This window comes from Neospora caninum, chromosome XII (assembly GCF_000208865.1).
Source record: "Neospora caninum Liverpool complete genome, chromosome XII".
Taxonomy (NCBI): domain Eukaryota; phylum Apicomplexa; class Conoidasida; order Eucoccidiorida; family Sarcocystidae; genus Neospora; species Neospora caninum.
Window position 1 is genome coordinate 3,608,085 of NC_018398.1, and position 22,505 is coordinate 3,630,589.

Below are 22,505 nucleotides of genomic sequence, written 5' to 3' on the forward strand. Positions count from 1 at the left end.
TGTGAATCCACGCTCTCGACACGATGCGCGTCATTTGCGATGTGGCCTAGGAACATCTGTGACCGTTATCTCTTTAGCGGGCTTTGAAACCCAGGAGTACTGAGTTTCCTTGTGTCCGTGAAGGACAAGAGAGGACAGACTCTGCGGACTTCGCAGAGTGGCCATCATCAATCCCGGGGGTGGCCGTCTGGCACTTGGATTTTGAATCCAAAAACAGAGATGTCGAAACCCTAAAACCCGCAGAAATCGCGCGGTTGTCTCTGTGTTTCCTCTCCAGGCCACGGGAGTCGCTGCACAAGCTGCTTCCGACGTCTTTTTGCGTGCCGGTGCCTTTCTTGTCGTTCCTCGTTTGGTACTTGCTATGTGGACGGCGGATTGTTTCCAGGTCGTTTTGCTCGCGTGACAATGACGGAAACGGGCGTGACGTTAGCCCAGTGGAGTCGCTGTTGTGGCTTTCCGTGTCAACTCTTTCGCCGTCCTCCACGCTGGATCGCGGTGCCCGCGGATGAATCTGGCCTGGCGGGCTCTGACGCATCCCCAGAAGAGCTCACCTGATGCCTGGTTCATGCACTATCGGGCCCTCGTTGGTTTCTCTTCTACGGGGTTCTCCCCCCGGCCATGACTCACAGCAGGCGACGATCTCTCGGCCGCAGTCCGACGAAACCGTAGCCTGCCTTTCCTTGTCTACACGATGGCTCTCCAGCCATACGCACCTTTCGGTGCGATGGCCGTACAAAACTCCGCGGGGGTACCGGACGTGTACGTGCCAAATCTTGCAGCGGACGAGCAGGATGAGACAGCCAACCGCATTGCGCGTCTCGGGCCCACGAGTGTGAAACGCGTCGCGCTTGGCCTGTACCACACTCTCGTTGTCGGCCTCAAAGGCGACCAGCCGCAGCTGCTCGCCTGGGGCAAGAACTACAACAATGTGCTGGGCTTGGGCGTGGAGACTCGGGAACGCGTCTTTCCCGGCCTCGTGCCTTTTTTCAGCAGACATGGTGTCTTCGAGGTCAGTTGCGGGACTAACAACTCTGCTGTCTTGGTCAAACGCGCGCAGCAGTCAGGCGGCAAAGTCTACACCTTTGGCTTGGGCAACCGGGGCCGTCTGGGGTATCCGAAGAGCAAGGCGGAAGGCGGTGCTCGGCAACAAGGAGACGACGCGGGAGACGGCCAAGAAGACGGGCCTTCCTGGTTCACTCCCAAACCTGCACGAGTCCGATTTCGCGACAAATGCAAGATCGCGCGGATCTCCTGCGGTGCGGACCACACTCTTGCGCTGTCCGACGGGGGCGCCCTGTATGCGTGGGGAGTCGGGTCTTACGGAAATCTTGGACAGGGAGACACGTCCGACGCGTACAGTCCGGTCAGGGTCCTTTTGGGCTCTGAAAAAGGATCAGGGAAAAAGAAGGAAAACCTGGGAATAGGAAGACGCGGGACGGATCCCGTCGTCGTCACCTGCTGTGCAGCAGGCGCGAAGCACAGCATGGCCTGCACGAGCGACGGGACTCTCTGGACTTGGGGCCATGGCGGTAAGTAAGCGCACACCGGGAGATGCACGGAATCGCGAGCCTTCGGTGGTGCGTAGACCGTGCTGTGCGACTTTTCGGCACCGCAAAAACCAGAGACATTTCAGGCCAGGCCACGTGTCACGTGTCACTGTCCTTTGTGCGGGCGAAGCGTACCGTGTCTTGCAAAAGGTGTTTTGTGCCTCGTGTGCGAATCGCGGGAACTCCACTGCAGTACCATAAGGTGGGAGAGAGATTTCTGGAAGAGGGCGCGACCCTCGTCCTGCGCTCCAGGTCCAGCACTGCATGCAGCAGCAATGCAGGACCAGCTGATTTACGCATGCGCCGCTTCGCATGTCGAGGCTCTCAACTCCTAGACTCTCCCCAGACAGCGATGGAGAGAGGCGCAGGAAGGAAAGACAGCTGTGTCGAATGCCGCATCGGTCAACGCGTTGGACCGTCACACTCGGCCGCGCGGTTTTGGTTGATCGCAAACGTCTGAGGCCTCCTTTCGTCGTCTTCTACTTGTGCAAGGTGTCTCGCGGTGTCTCTACAGGAAATGGACGGCTCGGACTCGGACACAACAGGGGCAGTCTGTCTCCGGCAGTAGTGGACTACATCCTGGATCGAGACGTCGTCTTTGTGAGCGCTGGAGACTCACACAGTGCATGCATTGACCGACAAGGCGTGTTATACACGTGGGGGAGCGGCGGCTTTGGGCGTCTCGGCCATGGCGACCAAGGCGAGATTCCCGTCCCAAGGAAAGTGGAAGGGTTCGGTGGAGTCCCCGTTCTTCAGGTAAGCCTTTCAGGTGCAAGCAAGACAGGTCGCGGGATCAGCAGAGGGGGAGAAGACTTGAGGACCCAGGAGGGTCATCGGCGATCTCGGGGGTATACGCCCGCCTTCCTCGTATCAGCAGCCAACGCCCTCAGTAGTCGTCGTAACGGATCATTATACAATGCTGTTTACACGGTTCAACCCTGTGCTTTTTCCAACTCAGTTAATGCGTCTTAGGTTTGCTACGCGTTACCCACCGATGTACTCACGTTCGTTTCTAGTCGAGCAAACCCTGTCGGGCAGATGGGACACAGCGGCCGGGGACGTGCCTGTCTTAGAGGATTGTTTTTTCTGAGACTGGAGGGGCGGCCCGAGGTGGGGTCGAGGTCCCCCCATCCGTGCATCGGCCGACGCAGAATTGCCTGTCCTTACGTAGATCATGTCGATCGTGGTTTTTAGTCACATCCCCTCCAGATTGCCACACATTTGCGGTATGTTCTTTAGCACGCTTCGCTTTTTCCTTCGCCACGCCGTATATCCTCTTTGCGGCTGTGCCCTCGAGGCATTTTTGGTGTCCGTGTGGTCTCCGCTCGGCGCGCTCGAGAACCGCGGCTCCTTGGGTCAGGTGTTTCGCTCGACGTCCTTCTGTCTCTCCGCGGCTTCCCTGTGCTGCCCCAGGTTGCTTGCGGCACATTCCATACCCTCGCGTTGACTCACAAGGGGACGGTTTTCGCCTGGGGCGCGGGCCTGGCACTCGGGCTGGGGGAAGGCGAAGACGGCGGCGGCGGCATGGTGACGGTTCCAAAGCACCTGAGCGATATCGAGGTGGCCGTGCTGAATGTCGCAGCGGGTCCGTACCATTCTGCAGCAGTTACTGTGGGCGGGGATCTCCTCGTTTGGGGCGTGGGCGGCTCTTCCAGGCTCGGCCATGGCGACCAACAAAACCAGGTAGGCGCAAGCGGGAGACTTGAGCGACTCGGCGAAAACCCCTCTCGTGGCGATTCGTTTTTGATGGGGCACACACGATTTGAGGCAGCCTCTGCTGTAAAACGCAGATTCATGTTCTCTCGTCTCGTCTCTTCTCCATTTCTTCTCCGGAGACGCGCACACGCGCCGACGTGTCTGTGTACCGGCACGCATATATGTGGCGGATGCGTCCCCACATCAACAGATGTGCTTCGACAACCTTCCCACAGGTTTCCCCGAGGGGCACGTCGATTAGCGGGAGACTTGGCGAGCCTCGCGGGGTGCCGGAGCGTCACAACGCCGTTCGGGATTCACACGCGAGATACCGCCGCGCTGACTCCAGAGAGCGATTGAGCGAGAGGCGTGGTCTCGGTCCTTTCCTGGCGCAGACGAGGCGCTGCGTTCTTTTCTCTCCGTTCTCCTTCCTGCTTTTGCCTCTGTCTCTTCTTTGCCCCCGGCAGCAGTGCTCGGTCCATTGGCCCCGAGAGGTTTTCGGTCGGTCCCCCGAGTGCGTCTTCCTTCGGGTTTCCTTTCCCCCTTAAAAAAACGTGGGCCGGCGGTGGTTCCCGATCCGCCCCTTTCTCGTGCGGTGCTCTGAAGATGTCTCTCCGCTGTCTTCCTGTCCCAGTTTCGCTTCCCTCTTCTCTTTACTTTCCCCCTCCAGCCCTTCCCAAAGTACGTGGCAGACTTGCGGAACCGCATGTACGTCGCGGATCTTCAGTCCATGCTCGGCGTCAGTCGCCTCAGACGCGACTATTCAGATTTCGACGTGTTGGGCGAGTCGGCAGGCGGCGCAGGCGCGAATGCAGCGGCCTGGACCCTCCAGAGTTTAGGCTGCGGGGAGAACCACACCGTTGCCCTCACAGGCACTGGCGCTGTCTGGGTCTGGGGGTCCAACGACGAGGGACAGCTGGGCCTTGGCGAACAAGTCGAAGAGGTAAGACTGCGGTTTTCCAGGGGGTCTGTATCCACGTCTCTATGCTGTTGTCCCCTCTGTCAACGTACAGCGGTTCCTCGCACGGTCGACATCTCAGCCCTCGGCATCTCTCCCTTACATATGTATATTATATATATATATATATCTACATTTATATAGGTAAGTTTAGATCGATTTAAACCGCTGTCCACGTGCTGATCGATCTACTTATCTCCCTATATGTGCATAGATTCTTATCGAGATACCTGTGTATCTTGGTATACCTGTTTCTTTCGTTCACTGCAGAGATGTCTTCCCCAAGGGCCCTTTCCTGCGTTTTCCTTCGCCTCGTACCAAACGCGAGTTGGCGCATTGTCCACGGCCTAACTCGAAGGTATCTCCCCTTCACATCCCTTTGTTTCCAAGAGGCTCATCGCTCGAGTTTGTCGCTCTCCTTTCTCTCAGGACCAGTACGAGCCGGTGAAGCTCGACTGCTTCAGCACACCCATTCGCAGGATCGCGTGCGGAAGCAAACACTGTCTTGCCGTTGCGCAGTATGGCGACGTTTTCGCATGGGGCGCAAACGACGACGGCCAGCTGGGACTTGGTACGATTCGGCAAGTGACGTTTTCGTGACTCTTTGTTTGCACCACTTTCTTTTCTGGAACATGTGTGTTAAGGCAGCGGCCCAGCACCTCCGTTGGCCCACGCCCCGGAGGCACCCGTCAAAACGTATCCGCTGCGCGCGTCCCTCAGTTCTACACTCTTCAGTCGGCCGTCTGACTCCAGGGTTGGAGGGCCGCCGGTTCATTTCTTGATGAGCATCTCCCGTCTCCTGTTTCCGCTGTGCCGTGTCTCCCGCGTTCGAGATTCGCGTCCTCGGTCGCGTTGTGTCGTGTTTCCCAAACCGACAGAGAGCCGTCGTCTGCGATGGTCGGAGGTCACACGCTCGCCCTTCGCGTGCATGCGCTGCCAGCGCGGTGAATCCTTCGAATTTGTTCTTCCCTGCGTGCGTTTTCTCGCTGGTCCTTTCGTGCTGCGCACCGACTGCCCCTCTTGTCAGATTGGCGGTGCGGTCGGTCGTTTTGCGTCGAACCTGGAGTCCGGCGTGTGGCGATCCGTGCAGTGCGTCTCTCTCTGTGCGCCGGCGAAGACTGCGCCGCAGGCAGTGGGACTGGGGGTCTCGCCATCCTCTGGTGTGCTTTCTGTCTTTGCGGCTTTGGGCTTGTAGGAGTCTTGAGGCCCTCGTTCGAGCCGGCTGCCGTTACCGCCCTCCGGCAAGCTATCGACGTCTTTTGTGGGGATGACTACAGCGCATGCATCACAAGCAATGGCGGCGCACAGACTGTCTCCCTCGCCCTCGAATCCGGAACGGAGTTCGGCGACCTTTGGACGTGGGGCGCAGCAGAGAGCGGGAAGCTCGGCCTCGGCGAAGACGTCGCGTCTGGGTCCATTCTCACTCCGCAAAAGGTTCCTTTCTCGGTCCCCGTCTGCGCATGCTCGTTAGGTGCGCACAGTGCAAGAGAATGCTCTGCAGCCCAAAGTGACAGTGTAGTGCGGGGCATGCGAACAGTCCTGCACCGATACACGATCGTTTCTGTGTAGAGAAGGACGTATGCAAATCCACAAATGCGCAGGATTAGGCTTTCGGGTTCGGATTTGAAACCCAGGAAGACACGTCGATAGTCGCGGGTGTAGGTGGACTCCAGCGGAGCCGTGTCCACTGGTCGTTTGTACGTGTGCGTGTGGATATCCCGTTGTCGACACAAAAGACACCCGTCGCCGCTTTCGCTCCAGGACACCGCCTTGTGTGGGTCCATAGGTCGTGAGTCTTCTGTGCGTACACGCAAGGAAATTGTATCAACGCGGTGACGTCAACGCGTGAGGCTGCCTCGGGGAGATGCGTCGTACGTGGAGTCCTTTTCTCTGCTCCCGTTTCCTAGGAACGAGCCATGCCCTCGCTATAACAGCTCGAGGCGAATGCTATGCGTGGGGCGCTGGCTACTACGGCCGTCTAGGAATCGGAACCACGGCGAATGCGTACGCACCGACAAAATGCGATTTTCCCAAAGGTGTCCGGGTACGTTTCTCGCCGTCCTCTTCACGCTGGACGGCCCGCCGAGCAGCAGCTGTGGGTTGAACCACCTCGTGCATGTCGAGAAATCCTGAAAGCGTATACGGCTGCGTCGGCGGTTGCCGCCGACCCTGGATGAGTAACGATGGGTCCAAAATTCTTTGTGGCGTCGATAAACCTCAGCCGGTGTGCGTTTCTCGTTGGGGGGCACCAGGGTCCATTTGCGCCTGCGTAGATTTTTCACGTTTTTTTGTATTTTTCTGCTCCGTCAAAATTTCTGTGTGGATTTTCGTCCCGCAGATCAGAAGCGTGGCTGCGGGTGCGAGTCACTCGCTGGCGCTGTCTATGGACGGAGACCTGTGGATCTGGGGAAAGAAGGAAGACACCTGCAGCACGACAAACTACAATTCGCCCAGGATCTTCATGCAACTCGAGAGTCCGTCAGGAGTGCCGAAGGTTAAAAGCATTGCCGCAGCCGAACACCACAGCCTCGCAGTAACCGAAACCGGAGAGGTGAGAAAAACGGACCTGTCTGTCAGATGTGCACAGAGAGACGCGTTTCCAGGTGGACCACGGAACCGTTCTTTCTCGGGGTGCACTGCAAGCATCACCATGTCGTCGCTGTCCTCGTAAATACGATTTCGCCCATCGGTCTCTTTCCGCTCACCCGTGGAAAACGCGTTTCGCGTTCTCGTCTCCGGCATCACCCGGCGAGGGTTGGCAGAGCTTTTTGTTTCCACGACTCGCCGTGTGCGTCCACAGGTGTTTGCCTGGGGCGACAACAAACTTTACCAAACCGGGTGTGGAAAGAGGCAAGCGGAGCGTCTCGATCGACCTGAAATGATCGCGGGTCTTCCGAACGTTTGTCAGTGGGTTGCCACGGGGCCCCAGGCGTCGTTCTTCGTCCTGTGGTAAGCGTCTCGTTTTGGAAGACTTCCGAGTCTCAATGTCGATTGACATAGAGACGTTTCTGTATCTTTTGTGCAGTTCTGCCGCTGAGACCGTGGAACTCGTAGCTCGACACACACTGTTCAAGTTCTCGGTCAACACCGGACTTGTCTTCTGAACTGTGCCCTCTCCTCGCGCAGCTGACCCTCGATCCGGGAAACGCAGACAACACAGCCGTCGCCTTATACTCGAATGTGCTTCAACCCCTTAGAGGGGGGTGCGTATCAGCGGGATGTGTGCCCCGCGCCCCGTCTGAAACGTCCAGCTGTCGCGTCCGGCGCCTCTTGTGCCTCCTCGTTACGTGCTTTCTGAGCGCGTGCTTTCTTCGGGTTTGTTTTTCTCGCAGCTCTGGCGAGGTCTACGCCGCTGGCGTCATCAACGGCGGCCGTCTCGGAACGGGCTGGTCGAAGCGCAAGTACCAGTTTGCGCCGGCAGCAGTCCTCACGCACTGGGCAGATTTCGGAGACATTGCGTTCCAGAATGGAGACGAAGGATTTTCCCTCGGTTTCGGAAACGGAGAACTTCTCCCTGCGAGCGGCGCCGCAGGCGACGAACTCGCGAAGTCCAATCAAGTCCGTTGACCGCAGCCAAGAAGAAACTGACGAGTGGAACAGCGAAAGCAGCGAAGTCTTTCCCTGAACACCCTAAAAACGGGAGCACCGAGATATTGGCACACATTTATATATATATATATATATATTCCGATTGACGGAATTGCGTGTGGGACCTTTGGTTGTCTTCACATTGTCAAGCCGTTCACGTTGTAGATGTATGTACGTATGACTTGGGCCCCAAGCCGCTCTTGAGCGCTGCAAATTCGGATTTCTAGGTTGCGACAAACTCGTTGTTTCGCTCAGCGTTGTACGACCAGGCGGTGCACGCGGGAGTGTCAGCGAACGTCCTTGATGAAAGTTTGTGCCCCTCGTTTCGGTGCTGGCTGTTCTCTTCTCACTGGCGCCTGCGCGGTTCCGCTTGTCTGCCAGGAGCTTTCGGAGAAGACCATCCAAACCTTTCTGTCAAGGTTGACGCTGGCGAGTTTCGAGATGGGGGCAAGCCAAGCCCAGGGCGCGTACGGCGTGGGCGGAGGCGTAAGCTGGCGAGACATGCAAGACCTGATTCAGCAGGAGGAGTTCGACAACCGCGTCGAACAAATCGAGCAGTTAGAAGATGACGTCATTCTCGTCCTCGGCAGAGAGCTGGACTTTGTGCTCAGCCTGGGAGAGAGAGAAAAAGAACTCGAACAACTCGAGGGGACATTCCAAAACCAGGTACACACCCCGCCGTTCCCTCTTTACTGCTTTTGTGTTAGGTTTTACTCATCTAAATCTCTTCGCCTTGTTGTGCATCTGTGCCACCATCTCCCTGTCTCCCGCTCTACATTTTGTGTGGGCGTATTGCAGGATGTGTCTCTTCAGCTTCGTCCCGCCTTCAAGTCGTGCATGTGTCACCTGTATGCGTGCAAATTTGTATGTGAAAAGACGTATCAAACGTGCCTTCGTCTATCCGTCTAGTGACTCACTTCCCCGACCAACGGATAAATAAGACCGGCCGTAAAGATGTGGAGTATAGAGATAAGACCACGGCCTATTATCCCACCCTGGAATCTGCGAGTGTGCGACACGCGGCCTTATATGCATCTCTCTGTTTGGATCTAAAACCACGTGTGAACACGTCGTTCTACATAGTCTGCTTCTCATGTCCAACGCACTTTCCCGCCCGTTGGGTGCCTGCAGGCTCTCGCCATCGTTGGGAAGGTTGACTTCGACTACCCCAGAATTATGCTGTAGGTCTCCTGTGGGGTGTCTTCTCGGTGCCTCTCTCCTGTCGCGGGCAGGGGGCCGGTACCTGTGCAGAGACCCAGCGAGAGAGGCCGAAGAGAGAGACGGCCAGAACGTCTCCAGCGGACGCGGCGGGCGTCTGGGACTTCTTCTGGGCGGCGCGCGTTCTGAGATAGGCACTCTTTGGCAGGCGGGAAGTCACCACCATCTTTGCGGGGTCGTGGCGCGCGGAGAAATTCGGGAGAGAGGGCCAGGTCGTCTCATCTGCGCAAACCGGTCGCAGCTGGTGCCCCGAGTCGCGTGTCTGTTTCCGCTTTGTCTCCCAGGAAGCGCGCGTTAACCGCCATTTTGACAAAACTCGACGAATTTCAGCAGATGGTGTGGACGCTCCAGCAGCAACCTGCGTACTTGCTGAGACTCTTTGGAGCCATCAACCGGCCCTGGCAGCTCGAGGCGGTGACGGAGCTAGCCGAAAAGGTAGCGTCAAGCACGAGACGCCGCATCACTTTCGTTTCTCGCAACCGCTGCGCGCGTGGTCTAGGTGACTCGTGTCGTGCGGGGACGCGACGCTTCCTCGGCTTCTTGCCTTTCAAGCCTCGACTCGGGCCACGGATCAGGCAGGGGCATGCCTTCCTGATCTGCTAGCCGTCCAAACTGCCGAGACACCTCGTCGCTCCACCTCGCTTTTCTTGCATCTTTTCCGCTGGCTCTCTGCTGAGAGGTCGACACGCGGGCGTTTCGCACAGTTCCAGTGCGCTGCGGCGGCGGTGAAGGCGTTCTTTCCGGCGACCTCTCTCTGAGCTCTGCATAGAGCTAGCGTTCAGGAATCCTCCGCGCGGGCGTTTCTAAACGTGTGGAAGGCCGGACAGACGCCCTGTGTCGCGTCGCGCTCTGGGCGTGTCCGTCGGGGCCGACCGACCTGTTTCTGCGGCGAGTGTGCGTGTGTGTTTTCAGGTCTACCTCGAGATTGAAGACGACCGCGTGAAGCATTTGCTGGCCGCTTTAATGCGCGGACTGGCAAAACAGGAGGCGGAGAAAGCAGACTCTCTCTTCACTTGCTTCCACGCAGGTAGGTGATTTCCAAACTCAGTTCGCTCGTGCCGCCTGGCACCCGTGCGATCTCGCTGGCCACCAACTGCACGGAGGACAGAAACGCTCGAGTCTGCCATTGGCACGTGCCTCAGCGACCTCGAGAGGAGACAGTGAAAGGCCTATAGCTCTTCCATTCACCTTCACCGTCACTAGCGTTTCTCGGCGCATCTCAGCCCACAGCAGAAGGGGGACCGCGTCCTTAGTGGAAGTCGTTAGAACGAAGGACACGAAGGCTACTCCCGGTCCCTGAGGCAGCGAGGCGTCCAGCGCACCACGCCTCCCCTCAAAAACGCGTCCCTGTGCCTGGTTCGTCGTCCCGACTGAAGGAACGAATGCGGGTCGCCTTTCCCAATGGTTACTCCGCACCTGCACGTTTTCTGCTTGCCCCTTGCACGGCTGTCTGGCCTCGCAGAGACTTCGGCCCTCCTTCGACTTCTCCGCGCCTTCTGCCTGCGCGACTTGAACCTTCTCCACATCGCCCACTTCCTGTTCCAAACGACGAATCCCAGGTACAGTGGGGAACATGCAGCGTGGGCGTGGATACGGACAGGAATGGATATCTTGTGGTGTGCATGCGTCGGAGTCCAAAATCAGCGGTGATCCCCAGGTGGTTTACTAAGTCCAAGGTTAAGCGAAAAGTGAGCGTCTTCGATATACAACCGGGTGACCCCCCGCGCGCACTTAGGCGCATCTGTGTGCGTGCCTGTGCCTGTGTGTGTGTGTGTGTACCTGTGTGTGTGTGTGTGTGCCTGTGTGTGTGTGTGTGCCTGTGTGCGTGCGTGTGTGTGTGGATCTCTGCCCTGTGCATGCATCTTCGCGCGAAGTTAGCTCCTTGCGGAAGAGAGCGCAGAGGCGAGAGTCCCCCTTGCTGTCTCAACGAGTTTGACGACTGTAGATCTTGTTGGTTACCGGATTCTACTTCTGTTGCGTGGTTACACGACCCCTCAGCATCGACGTGAGTCTACTCCAACAGATCGAGCCCCGTAACGCGGTGTGTCCTAGCTCGCCATCGTCTTTTGGAAGAGGCGCGTTCCAACGAGGCGCCAACTCTCTGACACGCCGTGTGCCTTTCTCCGGTCTTCAGTTCGCTTCCGTCTTTGCTCGGCACTCTCGAGAGTGTTACCTTCTCGCTCTCTCCGGAGGAAGTTATGGCCAAGAACGGTACGCATTTGGGCGTTCAGCTGCTAGGCAACTGTCGTGATTTTTCGCAGATTCCATCTCACCCTCGTCACTGTGTTTGCTGCTCTTTCTCGGTATTACTGCGGATGCCGATCCACACGTGTATGCACATGTAGAGATGAAGACGGGAGGCGCTTTTAAGAGATTCGAGAATGCTGTATGCCAAGAGGACGTTTTCGCCACTCGCATCACGTGTTTCATCGCGGGAGGCATTCAGTTCGGGTTTCTACAACCTTGCATGCCTCCGGTCGTTTCCGCGCCTCCCCCATCGGCGATTCTTATCTCAGAAGCTGCTACCTCTTCACCTCGAGATGCCTTACCGCCGGTGCCCCACAAATCCATATACCCACTAACATGCACTCCACAACTTTCATTGAGCCACAGTTGCTTATGCATATATATGGATATAGATAACTACGTTTATGTCCATGTGCACATATCTATATATAAATGTGTGCATGTATATGTGTATATGCATGCGTGATTTGTTCCTGGTTGTTGCAGGTGTTGCAGCGAGTTCTCTTTCGTCGAAGGCGTCAAAAGATGAAATTCGTCGCGAGTTCCACAAGGGTTTGGACACGATGAAGACGTTCTTGATTTCTGGCCTCGGAGGCGGCTTCGCGAACATCGCACTGCCTCCAGTCATTCGCGCGGTGTTGCAGTACGCCACACACAGCGTGTATGACCGCGGTTTCCTCGTCGACTACGACTGGCTTAAATACGGAATGGATTTCTGCTACACTCTCCCCGCCGTCAAGCTCTTCCTCCACGCACTCATCATCCCCGTGTTCCAGGCTCCCAATGCCTACGCAAGTAAGGCTGCCTCCACGCGCGCACGCCAGACGCGCGAACACCCTCTGGAGTGCCTTGCCTACTTTCACATATACCAGTTAACGGGATGGAAACACATGTGCACAGGTATCTGCATGTATTCCCATCGACGTACTTGAATACCTATGTGCCCACCTGCATATCTAAATATGTATATAGGAGGAGAGGGGGGTTGTTTCTTCGTTTTGTTACGTGTCATTCGCCTGCGGAGAGAGGTGCTTTTTGTTGGCTTTCCCTTTTTCGCTTAGATCGCTGTGGATGCCCCTCGATGGCGCCTCACGTGGTGGAGAAGTTTCGAGCATGCGCTCGGTTTCTCGAGTTCTGCTCGAAGCCGACGGGGACCAACGAGGGCGAGGATAAGATGTCGAGCGCAATGATGATTCGCGCCATCGGAATGGAAGTCTGGGCCGCCGTCGCCCAGGCCGTTCGCTTCCAGGCGGATATTCGAGACACACTCGATGTAGATGTACGAGCATGCATATGCAACCGTCCACGCAAGAACCAACGTTTCGTTTTGTCTCTATTTGAGATTCGCTGTTTTCGGAGGGTGAACGCGGTGGATATATATATATATATATGCACCAGATGTAGTTGAAAGGCCCATACAAAAGTGATCCGATAACTCACGGGTGCGAATGAATGTGCATCTCGCACCGGGCGGAGGCTGACGTGGAGGGCATTTTTGCATTCCCAGGCCGCTCCCCTCGGGTAGCAAAAAAATTTGTGTGGTCTGTCTCACGATACCTTGGGGGGGCGTGTGACAGCACGCGAGAGGGGAGCTGTGCCTATCAGCGATGGGAGAGAGAACGAATCTGACTTCTGACTCGGATTCTGCCGGGGTCTACATCTCGTCGTTTATCTGTCTGCTGGCCGGACTTCGCAGCTGACGCTGGACCTCTTTCGAGCACCCTACGACTTGAGTGATCACTACGTGACGCTTCGATCGGAAATGCTCTGCAGTGAGTCGTTTCTTCGCCAATTGCAGGCACCCAAGTTCACCTTCTCTTTCTGGCTGCTTGGGTTGAACGCGATAAGCGTTTGCTGGAATCAGTGACTGACTCCGAGCAGGCTCAGCGTTTCGCGTTGCGTGCAAACGCTGTTTCAAATGGAGGCAACTGACTGGAAAGGACGCGTTTCTCCGAGGCTCCGTGAAGTGTCTCCTGGAGAATCTATCCAGATAGACAACGGTATATATACACCTCTTGGAATTTGCATGCGCACGAGGACTTCGAATGCGCGAACAGGATTCTGACCGTGTGGCGACCTTTGTTCACCTCGCACATCCACTCCCGGCTGTCTTGCGTTTGGGGGGAGGCGCACCCAGATCAAGAGAAGCGGCAAAACACGTTTCGGGTGCGGGCGGTTCGGAATCTCATCGGGCGTGTCTGAGGCGGGTGTCTGCCCATCTTCTCTAGCTGAAATGAGACTCTCCTTTTTCTCTTCGCTCTTCTGCATGCAGCTGCGACAAATCTGTGCAGGAAGTTCGAGCCGCAGTTGAACATGTCTGCGCACGACCCCCTCGCTGCTCTCGTACGCGCGTCTGTTGCGACGCCATCTGACCCACCAGAGACTGAAAGAGTCATACATATTCATATGTGTATGCATACATATATATGTATATATATATATATATATGTATGTATATGCATATATATATGTATATATATGTATATATAGGTATATATATATATATATATATACAGGAATACACATATGCCTGTATATACACGTATAGGTATTACGTATGTATATATGGTATGTGGATGCAGCAGTGGTCGCGATGAAGGCATGTACAGAGGCAGGCGTGTCTCTTTTTGAGTAGTCCGGGTCTCTCTCCAGGATCCGTCGTGAACGTCTGTGGGTGAATAAGTACATAAATACGTAGATGTGAATATCGCGGTGGCAACGCATGAGGCGTTCAAGTGGGAACGATGTGCTTTCATGTGCATGTTTTTGTCTCAGGTGCGGAGGATCGCTGATGGGCGGAATCCGCCATTCGACGCTGACCAACTGGAACACTGCCGCCAGGAGGAAACTTGGCATACGTTCCGGATGAACCACCGATTCTTGATCACGTAAGCAAAACCCTTCGTGCAGCTAGAGCGCGTGCCTCAGTGCCCCACCTAGCCAACGAGAATAGAGGTAAAGAGACGGAAGGGGAGCGCATGAAGCGATTTTTATATGCGTACATAGATATACGTATATATATATATATATATTTGACGGCAGAAGCAGAAGCGTTTTCTTCTGTGCGGGGCCGTGGTTGTCTCGGCATTCGTTGTCTTTTCTGGTTTTCAGGGAGAAGAACATCGTCTTCGATCCTATTACACATGCCCCAGTTCCCCAGATGTTCTCGTTGAGACAGCACGCCCACATCAAGGTACGCGGCAGAGCTCAGATTGTGCGCTTTGCACTGCACACTTCTGTGCGAGACAACGTTCGAGAAGTTCGAAGCAAGACACTCTCCCCTCCTCGCCGCTCCACAGTTCGACCCATGCCTCGTTGGGCCTTTTATTGGCCTAGCAGAACTGCAGTTTATCGGGGCTAACCTCAGCGCAAAAGGCGTTCATCCAGTTGCTAAACAGGACGGATCGGATTCTTGTTGGCCTGGCACCCGTTTACTGACTGGATGAGCGCCGTCCTTTTGCGTGTTGTGAGAGAAGAATTTCCACGAAAATGAAACGGCACAAGGCAGGTTGTCTCGCTGCCGGGGGTGCATGCGAGGTCGTGCGAGTGCGCGTGGTCTGCGAAAAACCACGAACTGGGCAGCGAGGGTCTGTTGTTCCACGTCTGGAGACGAGGAATGCCTGCTCGGAATGTTCGGGTTGACTAGGTGAAACGGAGGGACAAGTCCGTCAATCGTGCCACAGCCTTCTACTCTCAGCCGCGTCTGCCGCACTGCTCGGATAACACCGCGTCATTTGCGCACAACACGGAGAAGCGTGTGCTTCTCTGGATAGACAGGTCGACGGGCTGATAGAGGGATATTAGCATGCGCCTGCGTGGTGCTTTGTTCTTGTGACAGAGTCGTGTATGTTGGTTCATGTTTCCATCCTCTTGTCACGTATATGGATAGGCGCGTTTCTTCCTCCGAGAGAACTTGGGAAGTTGTCTCCCTTCAGGATTCAAGCGTCGAGACACCTGGTTTTTCCTGGTCCTGCGTTCAGGAGAATCACCGTCTCCTGTCGATTATCATTCGGTACACTCCGCCGGAAGCGTACGACCCTCGCTTCGTCCTACAAGAGGCGATAAGGAAGTTGCCGCCAGTGCTGACGGCTCGGGATTGGCGGAAGTTGCACAGCGAAATGGAAGCGCTCGCTGAGCACTTTGCTGCATGCGATCCCCCCGACTACGACCGCTGCAAAATGACGGAGCACGCGGCGCGAGTCATCGACGACATGGTGCAGAACAACATTGACCAGCTTGCCGTCATGCAATGGATAGCCGAGGACATTCTCGACCGGAAACAACACCGGAGTTACATGCGGCACGTCTTGGTAGGCAGCTGGGCTCGCGTGGAGCGCGCCCTCGCGCGAGAGAGAGACTGGGGCACTGAATTCAGAGCGTGCGGGAAAAACAGAGGACACGAGAGCCCGTGCGAGACGCCGCGGGCCGTCTTTTTCGGCAGACCGTTGAAGAGAATCTGGAGGTGGAAGAGGATCTTAGGAAGGGCGCTGAAGCGGCACTGAGGGGTGTTTTCCTGCCCGCGTCGTGAACGATGGCGAACGTAAATACATGTTTTGGCTGTGAGAAACTTGACGCAAAGAGCTGTGGTGGAGCGTGACGGGACCCTTTCCTTCTGCAGCGGAGACAGGAGGAGCTTTCGGCCATGAAACGGAAGTACGAGGCATCCCTGAAGAAGAGAGTCGAAGACGTGAAAGAGGCCATAGACGCCATGGAGTCTCTCCAGTATCCCGGGCCCCTCCTGGTCCAAGCCAAGGTAAGGGACAGGGGCGAAACCCTCACCTCAAATGCCCACACTCACACCTGTAAAGAGATCTATATCAAATATCATACTTATTTATGTATGTGTATACATACTCATGTACATACAAGCAAATGTACATATATATATATGTATCTATATATGTATGTATGCATGCATGAAGGTAGGGAGATCAATGGACAAATGGGCAGAGAGATGGCTGTACGGATATCAGCGTGTGTGTATGGGAAAACGCATTTCAGAGATCGGTGGAAGGAGGACTCCGCCGAAAAGGAACAGCGCGAACGAGGGAGAGTGTTCCATTGTCCGTTTCCGTCGCGGAGTGTGAAAGAAATGCACGCACATCACAAGTCAGCTTTGATTTTAATGCAATTCAAGTACACATGTAGTGGGGAAAGGGAAACGAGTGGTGTTTGCAGGCATTCACTTGCCGTTTGCGGTTTCGGTGCGGGGCATGCAGAGAATGAACGTGCAGCTCTGGTTCAATTCCATCCGCGAGAAAATGAGCAGATCCAAAAAGAACAAGACCACGTCGGGCTATTGCCCGTCTGCAACTTTCAAATATGCGGTCCTTTTCGACCGTGAGGTATGTTCGGTTCGCACCGTTCAGTAGCTGGGCATCTGCGCCCATCTACTTCCTATAAAAAACTTCTAAGCATCTATTTCCGGTTTCTGCCTCATTCGCTTCTCCATGCACGATTTATTGGTGAATATATTCATGGTGGCAGTATCTCTCCCTTTATATATATATATATATATATATATAAAGGGAGAGATCTCGCAATGTGAAAAATAGACGTAGAAGTGAGTGTTTGCGTGAGCGTTTCTCAGCTTCACACATGGCACGAATAGACGGATTTCACTCAACTCCGGCTAATCTTCTCGTCAGAGGAAGTCGAATGCATTAGCCCGGCTCGAGTATATAGATAGGCAGTCAACAAGCGTCTGTATATACACGCGCAGTGTCAGCACTGCTGCAGCACTCCAAGTGAGCAAACAGGTACAAAGTGTCTCAGTCGATATGAAGCCTCTGAACGCCCTTTTTTATAGGGCGAAGGCTGCACGCGATCCTGGCGATGCACCGAATGTCGCCTTCCCGGTCATTCTCTCTGTCTGCGCATGCATCTGGACGGTCTCCGGCGTGAAAGAACTTGTTGCGTTCGTCTGTCTTGCCCTCTCCTTCAGATCATCTCGAAGTTGTCTCCGAGCGTGACTCCAGATGTGATGGTGAATTTGTACGTTACCTTCACACTACGGAAAGACCATTCGTGGCAGGTTGTCTTTACTCACCGCGTCCACAAAGTCGAGCAACTGGTCGCCGATTTTGTAATTGCCAAAGAAGAGCTCCTCCACATCCGCAGGCTGCCGCCACAGGCGACCTACGGCTTCCTCAAGTCTCCATCAGACCCGGACGGGTTTGTAGAAGTGAACGTTCTTCCGTTCCTTCAGGCCCTAGACCAAGTCGGGGGACAGGAATGCTAGGTTTGAGACGAGAAACGCGGCTCCCCCCAGAAACGACATGTTTCCTACAGAGACGCCGCCGGCGATTCCCCGCGACAGGGCGCGTTTCCAACCGGGTATGCGCACGTCGAGAGGTTCGAAATTTCTCGTTTCGTCATAGCCACCAGTTCGTAGAGAGACGAAGAAACTCCCTCTGTGCGGCACGCGTGTGTGAAAAACTGGCAAGCGACGGGGTGGGTGCCCTCTCTCTGCGCTCCACCTCTCGGCCGTTGCGCCCTCCTGGACGCGACGAGCCAGAGAGCGCCGTCGCTTTTTTTACTTCATCAGTGACGCCAAAGTCTGCTTTCTGCTGACAAATGAAGAGCGCGGGTGGTGGGATGGGGTCTGTGATGTCGCTGCTAACCAAGAATGCGGGGTGCGTGTTTTGTGGGGGGATTAAATCCGTGAGGGCTGCGCGCAAATGCCAGCCTCCCGTTGGTCTCGCGTTTCGTACCGAAATGCCTTGGTCTCGCGGAGTGTCCTGCACGCTAGGAGAGGACGCTACGGGAGCCTTATTGCCGGTGAAAAGGACAGAGGGGGAGAAATCGCGGAAACGAGTGGGCGACAAGCTTTTTTTTTGAACAAGCATTCGAACCGCGAATGAAAGCGATGAGATATCCCTTCTTGCTCGCGTTCTCTCTCTGTCTTCTCGGGTTACGCCTGCTGAGTTCATGGGAACAGACTCGATTAACAGCTGAAAAGGAGGCTGTTTTGAGGCAGTTGAACCGAGAGGAAGGCGGAAAAGGGAGGAAAGAGGACGAAAAGGGACTCAAAACGTTCAAGTGGAATCTTCGTCTCTTTCCCAATTTACCGTTCCTTTGCGGGGCTTTGTCGCCTCCGGTGAATCTTCGGTTTCCAGCGCGCATTCCCGGCAGGAACGGCGCATCGTATTTCCGCTGTGGAGCGGCCTCGCCTCGGGATTCAGAGCTTGAGTTCCGACTCTCTTTGCACGGAGTCAAGCGTACGCTTTTTGGCGCGATTGACCGCGTGTCATGACTTCTTGTCCAGGAGTGTCGTTCCGCCTGTCTTGTTTTTCCTTGCAAAGCAAGACACGTGTGTACTTCATGGACGCGGCCACGTGTGTGTAGAGGTGGAATCATCTGCATGTATACAGCTGATGTCCGGTTGAGTCCGAGTGTTTGGACAACTCGTTTTAACTTCCGCTAGGTACTTCGAACAAAAGGCTGTCTAGAAGCGAATGGCGACTATGTCTGACTCTGGAGTGCAGTCGGATTCCTAACCGGAACACCGTGTTGAGCAAAACAGGGACAGGCGTAGAGGCACATGGGTATACGCCAGCATGTCATTCGCGTTTAGCATCGTGTCAGCGTTTTTGTCGGTACATGGAGATATTTATAGCTGGCAAATCTGCGTGTACACGCGTGTGTGCCTCATCCGCAAAATCTTGTGGATGAATACGCCGACTGGTCGCTGTACCTGCCAATCTGTCTCGCCTATCAGCCAGGAAAACGTACGAAGAAGCAAGAGAATGTCGGTGTCTTGCCGTAAAACGATATCTCGTGACTGTAGTGGACCGTTTTCTATGTTGACAAAATGGTTGTTTCGGCCGAAAGAGAAATAGATCTTCCCTACGAGTGATCAGGCGTAGAAACCGAAACGTTTCCAGATTTAAATTCGACCGTGTGCCTCACGCAACATCCAAAAAAGAAGTTTTAAAACGAACCAGAAATAGACATCCAAAGAGAAAGAAGCTGAGCTTTGAGTTTGCTCAAGGGCACTTGAAAAGGACAATCGACACAGTCCCAGAGTTTCTTCTGTTTTTTTCAATTCGATTGCCTCCCAAAGCAGGCACCACTCGAGACTGCACGGCGTCGCCCCACGAGCCCGCGTGAAAGGCACTCCAGCAGCACCGCCACTGCCCCCGAAGAAAGTGTGCACCAGCACGAAGAAGCCACGTGGAGGACTCTTTTCTGTTCTTCCGATACGTTTTAGACGTCCGCTGCGTTGAAGCTCGCAGGCGCCTTCCACATAACAGCAGCCGACAATACATATGGAAGCAAATACAGATATTCGCTTGGATGTGTGCATGTACCGGCGATATACTTTCTTCGACAAACGCATACACATGCGGTTCTTCTCAGAGACGATATACTCTGAAACCACCGTGTACCTGCATGGAACGGCAGCACAGTATTCACCCTCTCTCTTCTCTCTCTCGATATATATATATATATATATATATTGTAAGGCGTCTGCCTGCTCTCTCTCCAGGAGACAAAAAAGTTTGGAAGTGTCTCTTGCTGAGCACAGCACTTCTGGGAGGTGCTTGCCGCGTGCGACGCGCGACGGTAAGGCCATGAGGCTTTTTTTGCCGCCGCGGTTCCTCCACATCTCTCTTTTCCCTTGTTTCTGCAGTAAGGCACCCTCCCCCCCTTCCCCCCGGTTTGCAGCGCATGCTCGATGTCACCAATCAGCGGAATCAAAAAACACAGGGTTGCAGGGAAGGCGACGAGGTATCTGTCCACGTGGGAATCTTCTGCCGATGACGTTGGCGGCCACGCAGAAGGAAGCGAACGCGACGGTGTTCGCAAGTCTCGTCTCTTCATTTGGACCTGTCACGTTTCTGTGTTTTGTGCCTCGAGGCAGAACTTCTTTTCCGCGGCGTGTGCAGAAGCACGCGCCGACCCATCTTCTGCTTCCGCTCTGTCACTCAAAAGATTCGTCTCCCGGCGGCAAAACACCATTTTCGCGGGCCATGCGAATGAGCTCTGCGAGGTCCTTGCGGGCTTTCTGGGAACAAAAACGTGAACCGCCAGAGCGGCCGACGAAGAGAATGTGGAAGAAGGAATCACAGGCCGAAAGACGCGCCGTTTGTCACGCCTCTGATGCCTCTTACGCATTGGAATCACGCCCTTCTCCAAGATATATATATATATATATATATATATAGGTGATATGTACGTATTAATGTATGTGTCTCCATTCGCGCAGGTTATTAAGCATGCATACACAAATATATATCTGGTTATACATACGTCTATATTAATCCGTTCAAACGGTTTTACAAGTGTATTGGGACCCGATAATCCGTCCAACCGCCACGATGCAGTGGCAGGACTGTGTTACACGCGTGCTTCACGGAGGAGTGTATTCACTGAAACAGGCATCTGAAAAAGACGAATCCTTTTCCCTTGCCGTGTTCCTTTGAGCAAAAAGCCGCAACACAATCCGCTGTTTACATTTGGTCCGTCCACATGATAGAGCAAGACACTGAAACATGTATTTTCGTGAAACAGGAAAGGATGTTCAAAAGCAGGCTGCGAAGATCCGCGTAAGAACGTATGCCAAACAACGGTTCGCCCTTACTTCTTTCTTGACGTAGTGTAAATAGAGTCGTTGCAGCGTTGTGTTCCAGTTCTGGAATGTCGAAACTCCTGAGCAAAACACCCGACACTCGAGAACTGCGAAGTCAGCCGCAGGGGATCTCTTTCCAAGAGCATGTCTCCCACAACGTCATACGTACACCGTAGCATAGCAGCGCGCACCCATCCCTCGATTAGGTTTTTGCACACCGAATGCATGCATGTCTACAAGGCGCCACTCTCCCTTTGCGAATATACACGCATTTCCTTTTGTACCAATATGCGCACAGGTACATAAGGAGAATCAGCCAAGCTTCGTGTCATGCGCTGAACACATGTCAACCTCAAAAGAGGGTGGTGCTCCGGTCTCCACGCGGCGAGTCAGGTCCGGAACCCCACGAAACAAAGAACGTCTATGGACGTCCATGGTTTGGTGAGCAGGGAATAAATGTACGTGTCTTATCCGGTTACGAGCTGTTGCGGCATGTGCGCCGGAAACCCTGGAAGTGTATCCGCACCTTGGTAAATCGTTACGCCGACGAGTGTGACGACGCCGACGGTGTAGATTTTGTCGTACCAGCGTTCTTTTCGGAGGAAGAACGCGTGCCAGTTGTACTTGTCCCAGATGAACTTGAACGGCTGATACTTGTGAGGTGCCATGCTTGTTTTCTTGAGTTTATCTGTGTTTTGGGAAACCGGGGAACTGCGGCTGACCGCCTCTCCGATCTCGGAGTCGCTTCCGCTCCCGCCTTCTCAGAGTACGTTCCGTATTTGCAAGTAGATGCGCACGTATAAATTGTTGGGAGGAATTCCCGGCTGCGTGGAAAGACTGGCGACTAGAAAAGGAGGATGTTTTGACGCCAAGAATCGAGGCATTCAAAGGCACAATGCAGGGACACCCTTGCGAAGCAGCAGTCGTCCTTCACCAAGGAGAAACACGATGAGCCTCTCGCAAGTGAAATGAGGAGGGAGAGCAAAAGCAGATCCCAAAAGAGTTTGACCTTCACAAATGGAAGCTTGGATGGGGCGAAAAGTCGAGGATCGCAACACGAACAAAAGCCGGCCCGCCGGTACAGACGCCGTCAGGGAAAACGCGGCTAAGTCGTCCTGCGCATACCTCGAAAAGACCGTTACGGAAAGAAAGCTTTCCACACCTAGCCATACAGAAAAGGCGGGTAGGGAAGAAAAATGCCATTTCTTATGAGAGTGAACGAGTCAAAGTCGTCGTAGGCGACCCAAGGGCCTGGATCGGCCTCGAGACAAGCAGTTCATGCATGCGCATGCGAAGATAACCACAAAAGGATCGTTCGGAGCGTCGCACAAAGACAGCCAAATGCTGGTACCATAGCTTCCTCCTGGATGCTTTTTTTGTAAGAGTGCATTTCTCTCTAGATTAGCGTATGTGTATGGGCGCATGCTTCACTTATATTCTGCTCGACGCGCGTTTCTGCCTATTCCACTTCCTTTCACCAGTCCCTGGGGAGATGGCTGGGCGCACACCGGAGCGCTGCCTAAATAACAGCAATAGTTCGTCTACGTTCAGCTGGGCATACTGCGTTTCCTCAGCTAGCACTGGCTTTTCTAGATCGCGCTGAGAGGCAGCGCCAAAAGTGAAGACATGGTTATGCAAGCGTTCTGGGGCCACCGCAAAACACAGATATCGAAGCGCC

General features: G+C 54.6%; 2 protein-coding genes across 2 annotated transcripts; one reads left to right on the top strand and one right to left on the bottom strand.

Annotated features, from left to right (window-relative positions):
* Positions 1–691: 691 nt before the first annotated feature.
* On the top strand, positions 692–17,494 carry NCLIV_064790 (hypothetical protein; the record flags this gene model as incomplete). The annotated part of the gene is made up of 26 exons (XM_003886030.1): positions 692–1,529; positions 2,062–2,303; positions 2,961–3,230; positions 3,913–4,185; positions 4,630–4,771; positions 5,396–5,671; positions 6,108–6,244; positions 6,539–6,751; positions 7,001–7,149; positions 7,533–7,758; positions 8,170–8,454; positions 8,920–8,969; positions 9,291–9,441; positions 9,919–10,033; positions 10,469–10,565; positions 11,141–11,217; positions 11,740–12,048; positions 12,315–12,532; positions 12,950–13,025; positions 13,526–13,596; positions 14,029–14,141; positions 14,365–14,446; positions 15,234–15,563; positions 15,872–16,006; positions 16,473–16,598; positions 17,198–17,494. 26 exons carry the CDS (start codon positions 692–694, stop codon positions 17,492–17,494), a joined length of 5,298 nt encoding a protein of 1,765 aa, XP_003886079.1.
* Positions 17,495–20,179: 2,685 nt separating this feature from the next.
* NCLIV_064800 (conserved hypothetical protein) lies at positions 20,180–21,495 on the bottom strand (the record flags this gene model as incomplete). Its single annotated transcript, XM_003886031.1, has 3 exons — positions 20,180–20,263; positions 20,840–20,907; positions 21,354–21,495. The coding sequence occupies 3 exons, from the start codon at positions 21,493–21,495 to the stop codon at positions 20,180–20,182; spliced, it is 294 nt and encodes a 97-aa protein (XP_003886080.1).
* Between the last annotated feature and the right edge of the window lie 1,010 nt (positions 21,496–22,505).